Source organism: Pollachius pollachius, assembly GCF_949987615.1.
Source record: "Pollachius pollachius genome assembly, chromosome: 10".
NCBI classification, from domain to species: Eukaryota; Metazoa; Chordata; class Actinopteri; order Gadiformes; family Gadidae; genus Pollachius; species Pollachius pollachius.
Window position 1 is genome coordinate 16,132,894 of NC_136943.1, and position 18,169 is coordinate 16,151,062.

General features: G+C 41.4%; 1 protein-coding gene across 1 annotated transcript in view; it reads left to right on the forward strand.

Annotated features, from left to right (window-relative positions):
• Window positions 1–14,005: 14,005 nt before the first annotated feature.
• abca1b (ATP-binding cassette, sub-family A (ABC1), member 1B) overlaps window positions 14,006–18,169 on the forward strand; it is a 37,837-nt gene continuing 33,673 nt past the window's right edge. The window contains exons 1-3 of the mRNA XM_079745383.1: window positions 14,006–14,112; window positions 15,316–15,423; window positions 16,572–16,665. Of these exons, the coding sequence (XP_079601509.1) occupies window positions 15,358–15,423; window positions 16,572–16,665 (160 nt within the window). The 5' untranslated portion in view covers window positions 14,006–14,112; window positions 15,316–15,357. The remainder of the gene's footprint in view (window positions 14,113–15,315; window positions 15,424–16,571; window positions 16,666–18,169) is intronic.

Sequence of the window (18,169 nt, forward strand, 5' to 3'; positions counted from 1 at the left end):
CTTCTAGGTAGTGCCAACATTCTGTGAGGACCATAGCGATGCCACACAGATGCCAGGCTTAAGGGAACACAGGCAGCCATTGTACTATTGTTTGCTGTACCAGGGGGAGAGTGTGTGCGCGTTGGTGAGTTACAGGCGCACACGCACACAAAAACAGAAGAGAGAAAGCTTGTTTGTGTGTCGCGAAATGTGTGAAAATAGTAACCTATATGCCCACAAATATTAAATTCAAGAAAAAAAAATTGGAATGATTGTGACATGACAATGACAAACACGTCGATTATACCTATTTTAGAGCAAGGTTATAATTTTATTCCCAAATGACCTAACGGATGTTTAGTAAATGAGTGTTTGTCGTCATTGTATGAATAACGATACCCTTTCTATAGGTCTCTTGTGTACTTATTTGCAATGTAGCATGTGTCCACTAGATGTCAGTATTATATAGCTTTTGTAAAAAGCTAGATAAAGCAAGACTGTACATTACAGTTTGGGTGGATACATTTTCTCTCAGCCTCTGCTTTTAATTATGTTAATTATTAATTCATGGCATCCTGAAAATTGTTTTTGTGATTGCGTATTCTGATTTTGACATCCAACTTAAATGGCAAGTCTGACTCAAGCCATAGGAGAGATTGCTACATCTTTCAGTGGTTGTTTGTGATGATATAACATGTACCAAGGACACAGGACAGGAACCATGTGGTTATTCAGTGACCCTTATGCGTTCTGATTTACCGCTTTCCAGTCTCACAAGAGAATGCCTAGGTTTCAACAATCTATTAAGGCTACATATTGCAGTTCATTTAGGATGACCTTCACTTTGCAAACTGTATGAAAATATGTCTTGGATTATATTACATAAACTAACAAGGTAGAGATGTGAAAAAATGACACACACCATTATTACATTGCTCCATAAGTCAATGAACTAAACTTATTGAAATGTATTCAAGCTTATCGCACCATTTATATCATTTTAATTAAACTCCCCTGAACAGCTATTGGCATACTTCCCTGAAGTTCTAACGAAAGCCAACAAAACATCAACACAATAATTAGCATAAAAATATTTTATTCATCAATACTCGAGGATGACTACTCAAAAACCCCAGTGGGGTAAATGAGAAATCTTAGGAGGGTTATGAAGTAAAATATTTGGCCTTAAAGATAAGGCATACAGAAATAAAAGGCAAAAAGAAATGTACTGCGAAAATTTGTTAACACTGGATAAAATAAATAAATAAAGAATGCAAGTATGTTGCTGTATGAGTTGTTGAGCTCTGCATAATACTTGGCTTACAGGGAAGATGCAGCAGTTGAGCCAGGAGTCTCCAGGGTGGGGGGACATTTCAGAATGATGTATAGCAGGGGTGGGCCACATTTTGTCCAGAGGGCCTTACTGACCAATATCAATTTGACAAGTGCAACATATTGGACAACTGAATTGAAACAGTCCTGAATTATAAAGCGACATGAATTTGGTAGACAAGAGATTAATTTATTACGGGCTGCCTTGTAAAATTATTCTGCCTCGCTATTAATTTGGAACACTAAATATTAAGTCCAATCTGTTAAAAACAATACAATCACAATGCACTTCTACCTTTTCAAGTACTCCTCCTAGTCAAGGATTCTGTCATCACAATCAGCAACGTGAGTCAACTTGAGGCCTTTAGTCCAATCTAAATGTAGACAGTGCCATCTGTTGGAATAGAGTCACATAGCAGGTCAGACTCAATGGTCGTTCGCATTTACATTACATACATTTAATATATTATTTAGGGGCCGTTAGGATTAGTTTGAGGCCATTGCAGGCCGGATTGAGATGGTCAATGGGCAGGTTCCAGACACCTGTAGGTTTATAAAATAAACCTACAGGTGCAACTACAAAAAGTGCAGCATGATGAAATGCAGAGTAGCTATAGCAATCAATTTCACTTAAAGCAAAATCAGAAGTCAGTTTGTTTACTAATACCATTAATGTATTTATAAATGGTGGAATTTAGAAAAAATGTGATAAACTTTTTTTAAAGTAGACTAGGGTTACATTTTTGAAGTTTCACTAGTTTCCCTTGGGTTAAAGCTTCGGCTAAATGAGTTGATGGCATAGGGGGCAGATTTCATAGGAGTTGGTATCAGTATCACTATGAAACAAGTCTGAAATATTTAAGTTGAAACGTTGAACAATACCAATTCCAATGGCATTTAAGAGTACAAATTGTAGCAAGTAAGCATTTGCTTAATCTGGAGGGTTTTTTTGGAAATGTTGCTTCCCTGTAAGGGGATATACAGACCTTCCATTTATGATCAAAACCCAGGAACAACTAAGGAGCTTGAATGAGTCACGAAATGGCATTTCAATATATTTACTAAGAAGTAAGTTTTGCTCGTTCAATGATGGAGCGAATAATCAAATGAAATAGTCACCTAAACTGTAGTTCTGACCCAACCACTGGTTTCCTACAGCAAACTATGGGTGCACAAATAATCTACCAAATTGAACGGAAGCTCAGAGTTGTGTTTCAGCGAACAAACAAAAATACTCAACCCGGTCAGTTGGCAGAATGACCATCCAAAGGACCCAGCCATAGGCAACATCACATCCAGCATTCCACAAACCAAGACCTTGAACCACAAACTATAACAATGGACACTATTCAATCATCCAGAAGGTACAGCGGGGTAAGCAAGCAGTGCCAATGAACGGAGCAAGAGAACATTCTTTCCTCGAGGTGACGTCCTTCGTGGTTTTGTCTCATTCCTTCCTGACTGCCAGTGGCAGTACACAAAGTGGATATGTCTCCTCCCGCTCCCAAGGAGACAGGTCACGTGAGTGACGCGTAGGCTATATATTATGTGGCAGCCTACGGCCGGCCTGTTTGATCTTCTCGCTGTTAACATGGCGTTTTTCGCCCGTTGATAGCTCCATAGATCCGTGCATGGGTTCTAAATTTATAAGCGTTAATTGCTTGCAGGTCCATGAGAGGTATACACATTCTGTGTTATTTGGTGTTTGAAGTCCTGCCTATGACTCGTCGGAGTGCAATTTATTGCGATCTTAGGCTGTGGTTGTCAAATTATCCTCCTTCCTTTCCTTCTTGTCTGGAGGTTTTCGAGCATCCTTGTCTTGTACTGGTTCACTCACCATCTACACTGACAATAGCTAGCAACACTTTGTTGTGTTAGATTATTCCTCCAAACACAAGATAATCCAGTCGCAGTGGTCAGCCCACAGCTGTCGCCTGATTTCCTAGTCTAACTTGGTTTGGTAAGTATTTAGCTAGCTTGGAGGCTACAGGATCCTTAGCTAGCTGCAAAGATATTACTGGAGGTTCAGGACGCGTTCTGTGGCTGAGCCACAGTTCTGCGCCCCCCTCGTTCCGGGAGGCAAGTGCAAACAGCATCCAGGGTCCTCGCCCACATCGAGGCGCTGGGCATGTCTTTAAATTGGTAGAAGAGCTTGTCGCACCCAACACATTAGACCACGTTTATCGGCTTGTCTCTGGATTCAGTGTTGATGCAGGTCCGCCCGACTGTGAAACGGCTGGAGACGATTCAAGGCCTACTACGGTTTGCCCACCTTGGGGCGAGTTTGACCGTCCAGACGTGGCTCAGGCTGCTGGGGATTCTGACAGCGACCACTAGGGCAGCCGCATCTATGCCCTCTACAGAGTTGGTTCAACAGCCTCCACATGGACCCTCGTCTACACAGATGGGTCATGTTCGGGGTCACCGGTGGCGGGAAAGCAAATTTCTGTTGCATGGTGTTTTTCTCGGCTCGTCCCAGTGAGTCGAGAGGTGGTGAGAACAGATGCGTCATCTCACGGTTGGAGAGCAATATGGCAAAAAAAAGGTCAGTCCAGAGGGTTTGGTGCCCTGAGTGGAGAAGGCAGCACATCAATGTCCTAGAACTCCGGACTGTCTACTTGCCTTTTACTTTTATTACTGGGAGATGTTCTCCTAATTTTTTGCTAGTAGCATAACATTTATTTTAATTGGGGTTAGAATGCAATTTGAGTGTTATACAGTTATTATAATATACTAGAGCTTATCAGGAGATTCAACACTGAGGGTGATTCACACTTGATGCTTTATATGCGGACATCAATGTTGTTTAGACATCAGTAGAATCAACTTGGGGTTTAGGGTTGTGGGCTTGCAAGGGGCGGGATATGACGTAGAGCAGGGATGGGCAACTTTCATGATAAAGAGGGACACATTTTTCATAATCACCATCAGGGGGACTGCGCACTTCAACTTAATGTAAGCGGAGAGAAGCTAAAAAAAATAAAATTTGGTAAATATGATTTCCTGTATTCTGGTGAATTTTGGGGATGGCCACTACCTAAAAAATCTTCCAGATTCATAACCTATGTACGGTATGTTTTCCATACTCAAGCAGCCACATGAATGGTTAGTATTTTTATCAGTGCAAAGGGCTCACATACATCATCATTCAACGATGATGATGATGTTTTTCACTAAACTGAAAAACAGCGGCCCAACATTAAGTGCAACAACTCAATGAACTCAAACCCAACAAGCATGATATTCATTGCAGTTGTAGTAGTTGTAGTAGTGACTTAAGTGGAAATCTTTCATGACTGATATCTTTTCTAAGCGAGCTAGACACATGGGTTTGCCTTTGAATTCTATAAACAGATACTCTGCTTCTCATCTTTCTTGACCGAGTTTTCTGTAACTCGATCGAGTTTTTTTTTTTTATTAAATTGAAAAAAAAAAAAGTTAAAATGTGTGCGGGCCTGACTAAGTGAGGATGCGGGCCGTATGCAGCCCGTTGGCCGCCAGTTGCCCATCCCTGACGTAGAGTATAAGTTCGCAAGAGGTGGAATAAGTGTGGCGGCTGTGACTGTTTGTTTTGGTTTGACCACAGTCAAAATGGAGGCAGAACGGGCAGAACTCGTAGCAATCATCTTAAATGTTGCAAAAATGATGCATCATATATTCTTTTGCATCCACAAAAATCCAAGGTATCAATCGATGAATGATTGGAGCATGAGTTAGAGACAAATAGAAGAAACAACGAAGAAGAAAGACGTCGCGGAGGACTGCGTTAACGGGGAAAGAGAGCGTATTTTATGCTTCATTTCACATATAACAAACACTTGGACAAACGCAGTTGATGCATGCCCGTGGCAGCTCCCAGTGAGGATGGACCTCCTTTCCCAGCTGGAGGGGAAGGTTTGACAACCCTCTCCGAGCCTCCTTCAACTCTTGCTATGGCCATTGACAGGAATCAAGCACTCTTGACAATGTATTCGGGCACAACCTAGACTTAATTTTATCTTATGGCATGTCCATTGATAATGTGAATGTCGAGGATGCTTACTTATCTGACCATAAACCTATTGTATTCAATGTTATAACTTCTGATCCTCAATGTACTGCCAAGTCCCCTGACCGTTACGCACGCTACATTAACCTCTCACTGCTGAACAGTTTGCAGATAACTTTCTGGCTAGTAATATTGCTTCCTCCATTTTAACTGTGAGGGATACCCCTTCTTGTGCAGCTGAACTACCGTCCATCTTCAAATCCTCATGCACAGCAATTTTAGATTATATTGCCCCCTTTAAGCTCAGACGCCCCAAACTGAAATCACAACATTGGCTGGAGGACACTACCCGCTCTCTCAGGCGAGCTTGTCGGGGAGCTGAGCGAAAGTAGAAGAAGGATCACCTCACTGTTTCTTTCCAGATTTTTAAGAACTCACTAGCAACATTCCAAACAGCAGTTAAAACAGCTAGAGTTATGCACATTAGGCAGTCGTTCACCCCCTCATCACCAGTCACTCCCCTGCATCATTTAGGTGTTCCTAGCTCCTTTTGACTAGTTCTAGTTCCTAGCTGTGTCATTAGATGAACTGAGGGAAATTGCCAGGGTCATAAAGCCCCTAACTTCTCCTAAAGATGCTGTCCCCTCCAAAATAATGAAAGACGTCTTTGACGTTGCTTAAGAAACACAATTTGAATGCAAAGAGTCCTAAGAACTACCGCCCTATCTCAAAATTACTTTTTATTTAAAAAATCCTGGAAAAGGTTGTTCTATCACAATTCTTGCCCTTTTTAAAATATGCCGAGATTTTGGAGCCCTTCCAATCATGTCACAGCACTAAGACAGACTTGCTGAAAGTTACAAATGACCTGCTCCTCACCCATTTTGATCTTATTAGTCCTCAGTGCTGCCTTTGACACTGTCTACCACACCAACCTCTTGTCGCACCTAGAGCAGTGGGTTGGTATAAGTGGTACAGCTCTTCAATGGTTTTCCTCGTATCGCAATAGATCATTCACAGTGTCTATCGGTCAGTTCTCCTGACCCTCTGACCCTGTGTCCTGTGGGGTCCCCCAGGGGTCTATTAAAGGACTAGTCATCGTCTGCCTATACATGCTCCCTCTAGGTAATATAATCAGAAAGTACAACATCTCATTTCACTTTTATGCAGATGACCCATAATTATACCTTCCACTCAGATCTGAGGACTGGCTCCAGACCCTCCTTGACTTCCTTTAGGAGGTAGAAGTTTGGATGGAAAGTAACTTCCTCCAACTTAACAATGAAAAACTGAAGTTATTATTTTTGGCCCCTCCAAATCTAAAGCACCACTCATGCCAAACCAAGGTATTCTCTCCCCCTACGTCAAATCCCACACCAGAAACCTGGGGGTCATCTTTGATTTACACTTTTGCTTTGACAAGCAAATTGCTGCTGTAGTCAAGAGAAGCTTTTATCAGCTCTTATCAGCAGAGTCATTGCTAAAATAAAATCCCATTTATCATTTCGCAATCTGGAAAAAGTAATCCACACTTTCATCACATCACAGCTGGATAACTGTAACTCTCTTTACCTTGGACTCTCTCAATCACTTCTCTCTCGCCTTCAGCTGGTCAAGACCTCAGCAGCAAGGCTGTTGACTGGTTCCAGATAGCGGGATCATATTACCCCCATCCTAGCATCCCTCCACTGGTTGCCTATTCACCATAGAATTATTTTGAAGAACCCACTTATGGTTTTTAAAGCCCTAAATGGCCTGGCCCCGCCCTACATCACAAAGCTCATCCACCACCACTAGATCATGTAGCATGGGTCTCCTGCATGTTCCACATACTTGACTAAAACAGAGGGGTGACAGGGCTTTTATTGTGGCCACGCCCCGCCTTTGGAACGCTCTGCCGCCTTCATTCAGAGACGCTCCTCCCATAACCATTTTTAAATCTAGGCTCAAAACATACCTCTTCTCCCTGGCCTTTCCTCCCCTTTCATGACATGTTGTTATTTTTATGTTTTCATGTACTGTCCTGTTTTAAATCCACTTGAATGTGTGTATATACTGTGGGTATATAAAGGTGTTCTTTTATATGCCTTATATGGCCGCACCATGTACGGCACTTTGGCCAGTGAAAACCGTATTTAAATGTGCCTTATAAATTCATTTTACTTACTTACTTACCTGCAGTGTCGTTTTGATGCTGGCCAGGCCGCCTCAACCTTGGAGGTGCACGGGGCGGTCATATCTTTTAACAATGGTCAGGTTGGTGGCAGGCCAGTCGGGGCGCATAAATTCAACTCTTAGGAGTCCAGTGAATGGTGATTGTGGGATCCACTTCAGAGTTCTCTCCTCAGGGTCCACAGTCTCAGGGGTACATCCAGCTCTCTCGTCCCCTCGTCCTCCACTCCATTTCCTGGACTAGAAACCACTCTCTCATCCTTGGAATTACTATTGCCACCGACTTCATCAGTTAAGGAGCCTTGTCCCCCCCTCTGGCACGAGATCAGCACTTGTGTTTGAGTTTTCAACAACAGACAAAGCTGAGACTTGCTCAGACAACATAGTTCTTTACTGGATGCTTGTTCGGCACACAGGAAATCATTCATTGATTGGCCAAACAATCAGGCAGGGAAAAGGCAAGGGCGTGGTGTGGACGAAGAGAAGAAAAGAAAATGCCAACTTCATATTTAAGAACAACTACTGGGGGCAGTTAAATTCAATATCAACATATGTTTAGCTTTTTTTTTTGTGGCCTCAAATATTCCTGTTCGCCATGTCCGACCTAAGTGATTCCACTGTTTACGACAACCTCATTGTGCAATTAATTTTAAACAGTGCTGTCTTTTCCTATGTTCGAAAGGAAGCACCTTTTCATCTCGTCTTGACCCGATGACTTTTTCCACAAAGGTTAAGGAAAGGTGACATAAATGTTACGAGACTCGAGTCTGATTGTCACCTCTTGATTGGGGTGACAATCAAGTGCCACCCCAAATAAAACAAAAGACTGGCCCGAGCTGGCCACCCCAGCAATAATGTCCTGGCCACGCCCCTGCGTAGAGGCGCCAGAGATACAGGTTACCTTGATTAAGAGCTCATGAGAACTAATAAACGCGCAGTGAATGCAACAAGGAAAACAACGAGGACCGGAATGGAACCATTGGATGGAATCATTTCTCGTTTACTATATTATTTGGGTGCTCAACGTCTACGATGTCTAGCCTAAATGGCTTTAAATGTTTTTTAAATAAACTATTATTTGAGGGATGACTATAGCCCTTCCTTTTCATATATCCCACCTCCTAAAGATATGGTATGATGATAGGGTAGGGAGGATAAATACTTATAAAGTAAAACAACTAGACAATGACTCCATTTGAATACATGATTTGATATTTGCAACCACCAGATGTCCTCAGTTAGTCTTTGTTTTTCCTTGCTGCGTAAGCGTGTGCATGTGCGCGTGCTTGCGTGCAAGGACTGCGGCTGGGGATCGATCCCCTCCCCTGCGTTCCGATACCCATACTACCATACTATTTAGAATGTCAGGAAAAGATTATCTGCTAGACTTATCTTGCCCCTATCTTTTATGTTAATAATAAATGTTATTAATAATATTATATGTATTACGTTAAATGGTTGATAATTGTGATAATATAAGTGCTAAGTCAGAAACTTCCTGGCACCTTCTAAACAAGGATGATATTTTTAAAGTGTATTGATTGCACCAAAAACAAACAAAGATGGCGCCCCAAGTCCGCTCACATCCGGGCTGATAAAGAGGTCACTATTGATTTGCTGCAGACTCCGGCGCAGCCACGATGCCGTGGATCCTGTAACATGAGACGTCATTCAACTTGAGACAGGATCTGGTTACAGTCTGGTATGTTTCCTTTCCATTTAACAACCGTCTGTATTCACCAGGAAAAATCCCTCAGACGTTGTACTGAAGGGTTCACAGGCTGTCAGCCTGTCACCAGATTCCAAGCTTTTTCACCATCATTATGTGAATAAAACTTCCCAAATCACAGGCTTGAACTTATTTTATTGAACTTCCGATCCCATGATATAAAGCCTCCTATTGGTGAGAATCCTGTGAGGGGATTTACGGTAGGGTAGGCTACTGTATTGACTACAGACATTGGGGATCGAACCAAGAGCCTTTAATTTGGGGATCCAACACCCTAACCACTAGAGCCTGCTGCCTAAATGGTCTCCTCTAGAAAAGCCATAGGCCTGATGGGCTTTAGCTCTAGTCTTGGGAGATGCACGGGGTTGAGCCCATGACCTCATACACGCAGAGCAGCCTAAGTATCACCATAACAATTCAAGATGGCATCATGTTAGGTTGCATGTGTTTATGTCTCTCTGTTTATGTCTGTGTTCTCCTTTTTTTGCGTCATTGTGTTTGGAATCAAATTCTACTACTCATTTTTGGTAAGTAGTACTGCTGAGCACACCGGACTTAATCTCCAGTGATGTGTTCCGATATCCATACTTCCATGAGTACGCTTAAACATATTACACTATGCAAAGATTTTCAGATGTCAGGGTTGTTCCAAATCGAATACTCCGTGGTGCACTTCCTGGAAATTGTGTTCGCGACTGCCGCCGCGGCTAGTCACCCGCCTGATCATAATTGGAATGCCCTACGTACTCAAACTAAATATAGTATGTACGGGCAGTATGGATATCCGAACACGCCACAGGCCTCAGGCAGCCTGGCTAACATTTCCAGGTAGCAGGCCGTATAACATCTCCAGGCCCCTGGCAGCAGCAGACCTGCCAACACCTCCAAATAGCAGCCCTACTTACACCTTAAGGTAGCAGGCATGCTAACATCTCCGGGCCCCAAAGCAGCACTGCTAAAATCGCTAGGCCTACTATCTGCAACCCATCTTAAGTACTAATATAAAAGGTAATCTATGCAAAGAATACATTTCAGACAACAGTTGTTATATCAAAGTCAGTTCCTAAACAATATGAATTACTTGTGTTCAAAGTTTAATTTACTAAAGGTTGTGTTATGACAATAGTGGGATGCTATAGACCTCTGTCGGCATCAAAAGATACATTATCCTCATTATCGAGTCTTTGGTTAATGTTGAATACAATGAGCTGGTTTTTATAGGAGATCTGAACTGGGACGGGTTTTCTCCGGTCTCTGATCCTTTCAAATGTTTTTGTGATACTGCACAATTGACACAAATTATAGAATTACCGACAAGGCCTCCTAAACACCCTGAAAAGTCATTGCTTATTGACCTGTTTTTAACAAACTATCCCCTCAAATACAAAGCCACTGCTGTAATTGTAAATTACATCAGTGACCAATGTGTAATTGCTGCAGTAGGAGGCATGAAGCTTCCAAAATTAAAACCACATATCATAACCAAAATAAATTTTAAATATTTTTGTGAGCAAGCCTTTTTACATGATCTTCATTTATTTGACTGGGCAAAAGTAGGTCTAATGCCCGACCCTGATATGGCCTTGTCTTACTTTAAATCGCTTTTCTCAGATATTATAAATAAGCACGCTCCTCTTAGGAAATACAAGGTTAAAGGCTGTGTCAATCCATTGTTCACTTATCACCTTTCTGATTAACTTCATTAGCGAAATCTATCTTAGACAACTGCAAGAAATTCCAAAAGTCACTATGATTGGAAACATTTTCGGAATATGAGGAATAAAAGTATTTCCTTGATACGTCAAACTAAATCAGACTATAATATTTATGAAATTGCTGACATGAAAAAGACATCTAAATTCTGGAAGGTTTTTAAGACAAATGTATTCAGGCAGAAGTGACAGTGTGTTACCAAATAAAATACAACTGGAAAATGAAATTATTACAGACAAAACAAAGATGCTATCTATTATAAATCAGTATTTTATCTCCTCAGGTACGATGTTTGAAAGGGAACTGCCACTTAAAATGTCTCAAAACTCTTCCTACTCTGGGCAAAAGCTCCCTTTTAACTTGATTTTATTTAGGTACATGATGTTTTAAAAACAATAAACACTAAGAATTCAGATAGCCCTGATGGATTAGATCCCCATTTGTTACAGATTGCTGCTGAGATTATTACTGAACCATTAAACCAAATTTTTGACCTGACTATAGAAAATGGTAAAACTCCCAAAATTTGGAACACAGCCTACGTTGTCTCATTGCTGAAGGGTGGTGGCCAGCAAACCCTAACAATTATAAGCCTATGTCCAAACTCAGTTCTGGGCAAGATTTTGGAAGGGCTTATAAGTAATCAGTTAAAGGATTCTTAATGATTTACAATCCGGGTTTAGAAAGATACATAGTACTGTCACTGCTATAATGAAGGTTCTTAATGGCATAATAACAGCAATTAAGAAAGAACATTGTGCTGCACTATTCTTACACTGATCAAAGGCTTTTGACAAAGTCAACCACTCTGTTTTAATACAGAAGCTAGGAATTTCCTCAATCAGTTAAATGGTTTGATAACTATCTGAGCGATAGCACACAAAGTGTAAGTCAAAGAATATTCATAATGGTGTCCCACAAGAATCCATTTTATTTAGGATTTATATAAATAATTTGTGTTGCAATGTTACGAATAAAGGAATCAATTTTTATGCGGATGACATCGTTATTTATAGTTCTGCTTCATCCTTATTAAGTGCAACTAAGGACCTCCAATCAGCTTTTAATGTTCAGCAAAACCAACAGGAATTAAGACTAAATACTGACAAAACCAATATAATTTGCTTTTCAAGAAGTAAGAAAAACATTGATTTTAATGACTACCAAATTGTTACACTGCTATATACCAACAACAGCCTTGGTTTCTTTATAAGGCAATTTTGCACAAACTGCCTCCTTATTTTTATCCTCTACTGGCTCCTAGAACAAACAATAGTATCCCTCGGTCTATCAGCTTTAGTATGTATAACCTTCCTGCACCCTCATCTCCAGGATCACCTTAAACTGGAATCCAAAATCACCATGAACTATTACAGAAGCAGGATTAAGGACTATTTAATCACAAACTGTACATGTCCGGTTACTGATCATTGACTTTCTGACAATGGAATTCATGCTTTGTTGTGATTTGTCTTACTGTGTTTTGTGTCTTGTATTTAATTTTAAATGTGAATTTTGTTTTTTAAATGTTAAATCTAAAACTTTTATGTTTTCATGCTGCCTTCTTGGCCAGGACTCCCTTGGAAAATAGATTTTCAATCTCAATGGGAATATTTCTGGTAAAATAAAGGTTAATAAAAAAAAGTATATTTACAGGATATATTATAGATTATGTCACAGAACTGCCAACCAATGGAGTCACTGGGTAGCTTATTGCTTCTAGTTTCTGCACCTGTTTGAGACATGCACAATACAACGTGTGTGTGTGTGTGTGTGTGTGTGTGTGTGTGTGTGTGTGTGTGTGTGTGTGTGTGTGTGTGTGCGTGTGCGTGTGCGTGTGTGTGTCCGTGCACATGATGTAAGTTCATGCCACCCTCTTTGGACTTCAAGGCCAGAACTTTGGAAGAAGAAGGTTCCTTCTTAAATGTAAATAATGAATCACCTTGTCGGTGTAATATAGACATTCTTCATTTGAAATTGTTTATAACAACACTTGTGTCTACAGTCATGGATATGCTGCTATTGCCAAGCTTTGTAAATAAATACACCTCCTCCTCCTCCTCCTGTCCTGCTTCCCTCCTCCTCTCCCTCCATGAACTATTCTTGCTTATTCATCATTTCCAAGATTGTTGTTTTTAGTGCCTAGGAGGCAGGGAGACAATCTCACGGGTGACTCGCGGTCAGATGACATAATTCACCCTTCACCTACTTAGCAGACCGGTGGAAGCTGACTCCATTGTGTAGAAAGAGAGAGAGAGAGTGCGATAGAGAGATGTAATGGATGTCCTTAAAGGCCCTGAATTTTAATAAATATTTTCAAATCACATAGGTCCACATACAACGGATACAACAGATGATTCCAGTGTTTGCATTGTGTCTGTCTTTAATATGGTAGCACACTCATCCAATTGTTATATAAACAAACTGAATTTCTACAAGCCATGAGAGTAAAAAGATTTGATTTCCCCCTGATCTAAATAACTCTTTATTTCATTATGTCCTTCTTGTCCAGTAGGCCTAAGGCTAGTCCTCTGCTGGAAATACGCATGAACCTTGTTCAAAATGGAAAATTTCAGTTCATGGACATGCTAGCTAAGAACAAACATTATATTTTTATTCTAACGGTACATATTACTTCAAGTTTCATCAACATGGGTTGTGTACGTAGGCCATTGTCTTAAGGGTAGAAGCAACTCGCTTTGAGTCTGTTTAAAAAGAAATAAGCCAAATTATATCCTTAAGTGAACAAAATGTGAACCAACAATGTCCAAAGCGCTTGTGCAATCTCTTTCCCCGCTAACTACGGGAACTTTCAGGACGCATTCCTGTGATGGTTCATAGTCTCCAGAGGGCTTATAATTGCAGATTCTACCCTGCAGGCATCCAATGGGACAAATGGACGGTGCACCGGCTCCAGATGTTGCAGTGGTTCTCTTAGAGTGATGTTTGGACACTCCGCATGCTTCACCAGGGGTTCCAAGAACACCGCCTGCAATCGAATTCAGCGACCGGCAGTAACCCCGGCCTCTCAGGGCGGATGTAGGTAAAAATCTTAACCAATATAAAAAGCCCTGATCGTACAACAGTTGCCTCCCCGCCGTAGCGAGAGCTTGTTCTCCACCCCTGGATGATAACCACTGGCCAACACTGAGGATTTAACAACGCAGGGATTGAGGAAGATCAGCCGACAAAAGAAAAGGTATGGCCCACCTGATGTTTTTTTTAAGTTAAGTTGTACAATGTTGTTGTTTTTCGTAGTAGTATCATTGTTAAACGTCTAGTCACCTCCGTAGAGTTATGCGCAGTGGTAGCCCAGACTAAAATGGCTAATTGTATTACTCGGAATGCATGTTCTTGCGAGCATGTAAACACCACTTCACTTTTGTGAGGCATCGGGGATATAATCGTGTTTTTTCATTCATTATCAAACGCTATGATTAAACTATGATTAAATCTCTTATCCATAAGTCCAAGGACGTTTTATATGATTTGCGTGAAACCAACCAACAAACCAAAATAACCCTGGAGTTGTAAGTATTGGATGTTTACATGGGTTGTCACACAAACATTTTCCTGACTAAAACCCTGGGAACAGCACTTTAATGACGGTTTGCTGTTTCCTTACGGATACCTACGTTTCAATAAGCGTGCGTAGAAACAGTGAAGTATTTAAGGCACATGTGTTTTATTATAAGCCACTAGGGCGCGCGCATGTGTGTTTTCCTTGGATTTAAAGTAGAATCATCACATCCGTACTTTTATAACTAAAATGCAGAGACAGCTGTTTGTCATCAGCATTTGAACGGTAATCCCCAAACCATGGCTATAAAAGAGGGTAACTAGATGTGTCCGTTGTAATTTACTTTTCCATATGGATAAACCAACTTGATGCCACACATCTTAAGTAGCCTAGTCTAGACTACATCGCTGCAACTTAATCCCTACTACGGTGTGTCCGGTCTTTGATTCCGTGATCAAAGAAACAAACATGATAAGGTAAGTAAATGCAATCATTACCTCTAAACTCGTTTAAAACGGTAGAATGGGTGTGCGAGGGGAGTGGGGCGTTTTTAGGAAAACAATGGACCCCCCCCCCCCCACTCTACTTTCCTATTACCCCCTTTTCACACCGTTTCACGGCATATAACCGACCCCCCTCAAATGCACCTCTGCATCGGTAGACCGCAGACCAAAGTGTTGCTCTTATGGACCTTTGTGTGATAGCTTCTGCAACACCTCTAACACACGCACACAAGATCTCGTTTGAGGCGGGGAGCGCTGTCGTGCCCGAGAAGGCATATAGTGTTGTCGTCGGCTTTGACCTTTGACCGCAGTACCTTTGAGCTGTACTCAGTCTGTTGCGCTCAACCTTTTACCCGTCGTGTCTTCCTGTCATTTCCAGCTGAGAACCGCCGCCGAGTGGAAGTCTGTCCGAGGGGCAGAAATGTCCGTCCTTACTCAGCTGGGCTTGCTTCTCTGGAAGAACTTCACCTACAGAAGAAGACAAACAGTGAGTGTATAACATGCACAAATGTGTCGTTATTTATCTACTTTTTATTTTCTCTTTTCAGTAGATAATATTGTTGTTGGTATTTTACTTTGCTCCCAGACTGGTTGACATCTCCAACAATAGATGAAGACTTCTGAAGTGGTTCTGTTTATACCTAACTCTTTAAAAACTATTAGTTTAGTTTATTAAATATGATGAATACTTAATAATTAATGGAGATTTTTTTTAATGGGGATGTGCAGTCATGTTAAAGGGGTGGTGGGTTGCTTTGAATATCCAGGCTGTTGATCTTTGCTTGATACGTTCTATTAGTCAGCTGCTTGTGTAGAGGAACACCAAAATAATAATTTGCATGCATAAATACAAATATTTGACTTAATTTAGGATCTTTAAGTTTAGTCCACATTAATGGGTTGTTTTAAATTAATTTGATTTATTTACGCCACATATTCACACGTGTAGGGTATACCTGAGTAAACCTTTAGGGTCACATGACAAAGAGTTTTTATAAACCAATCACTGAAGGTCAAAGGTTACAGCAAAATTGTTGCCTACAGATTGTCTTCTGAGATAGAGAAAGAGGTGCTTCATGAATGCTTGATCAGCTTGATCAGCAATGTGGCTGAGGGTCTGAGGTGGGGGAGGGTGTGGGGTATGGATCCTTAGGCAGCCATGTTGCAGTGGTTATTGTGAATTCTGGGCTGTTAGCATCGATTCCCACCACGGCCATACATTATGAATGAAGACGCGCTAATAAAAGGATGAGCGTTCCAAGGGTGGGGGGGTGAGGAGAGGGCTTTTTAAAAGCTCTGTTCGAACATGGATCTTTTTGGTTTTCACTCAAATGCAAATTCACCCTACTAAATAATACACCAGTGCCAAACTTGTTTTGGACAGCATACGCAAAACAACAACATTTTGTATCATAAAACCATAAAATTAACCATTTTAATGATGTAAAGCAAAGGGCTGACCAATATTTGCAACATAACAATACAGTTTCCCCCAGGATTGATGACTGAATCTGAACATACCCAGCAGGAAATGAATACACAGGGGATGCTTTGCTAAGCGCATCTAAACCTACTGGTGTGTTTGTAAAACGGTGTGCATCCTTTTAAACCGTCCTCTCCCTTCTTGTTTTCCAGCTCCAGCTGCTGATAGAAGTCATATGGCCGCTTCTCGTCTTCTTCATTTTAATCGCCGTCAGAATTAACTATCCTCCGTACGAGCAGAATGAATGTGAGTCCACGCACGGGATGAGATTGTCGTCAGCCATTACATGGACTTTTGTCTCTCACGCACATCTCCTTCCTGACCATACACATACAAATGCACTATTAGCATACACTCTGCGTTAGGACACTTGAGCTCACTTATGCATCACAATGAAAGATGTCTATTGTGATGCTTCGGTGGCTAGCCCATTGACTTTCAAATTAAGCAGCTGTTTTAGTTGAGAGGTCAACGGCACCATCATGTTTTTGGCAGCCTTGTGGCATTCACCATTATTTCTGACATCTTTCACCATTACATCTAACCTCGTTTAGCATTACGTCTGACCCCTTTCACCAATGTTACATTTGACCACATTTACCCAAACATCCTACCCTTTCACCCTTACTGCTGACCTCTACGACACCATGGAAGGATTGATTGGTTTCTTTCCTGACGTTGAGCTAATCAATGCCCTGGAGAAAGTCCAGCAGTGCATGATAATGTCGTTTTTTATCAGATGTAGGTTGTTGACGCTGTAATATTTGTAACCCACACACCGCTACACAAACTGAGGACACAGAGGTTTGTGTAGAGTAGGTAGTGGCGTAAGAGAGTGTGATCATAGTTTAGGAGATGGAACTTTGTGATTGGACGTGGTTGGGTTTAATGCTGTGCCAAGCGATTCTAAGAGCCTATCAATTCTTACACCTGAGAAATATCATTTGTGCCAGTTATGGTTTTATTGGTAATTCTGGATTTTATCAGAGGCCTTTATGGCTCATTGCAATCTCATTATCAGGGATGTGTAAGTAGCATGTAGTCCAGGTCAAAGAGCTCCCAGGCAGGGCCAGGAGCTCTTTATATAAACTCGTATCGTCATCTAGAGTGAGAGATCGTCCCTTCTAGCCCTGATCACTAACATGCTACAACTAGCAGGGGGATGGCTGGGTTTGACTCTGAACTTTTCCTATTCATTTAAATTGACTTTGCTGTTGTTTTCCCTACACATTATCAGTGAGACTAGGGGCTTACCCATAATGTTTTTCATCTTAAACATTAAGATAACCTAGTCTCGTATTATTATGTACTGTTTTTGATCTAGGTTTTCCACCCAAAAAAAGCTCCATGCCATGGGGTAATTTTTGGTTAATCGTGTCATGTTCTAAAAATGTTCAGTGAGCGATCATAATCGCGGCCATGAAATGGAAGTTTTTGTCAGTTTTTGGAAGTTTCCCTGTTTTTTGAGTGAGAGCGTGTGCGTGTGTGTGAGTGAGTGAGTGAGAGACCATCGCTTTGACAGACAATACTTCTGCTCTGCGGTGATTCATAGAGCGTGTGGGCCCAGGGCATGTCGCAACGGGTCTCCTTATGTGCCCAACACACCCAGAGACTCACACGCAGACCATACACACACATGCAGCAAGTTAACAAAGGTCCGATCCAGCCCACGCGACCAAAGATAACGGGCAGCGGGTGGAAGGGCGCCATCACAACAGAGTTTTCCAAAAAAGTTGTATTTCTCTGAATC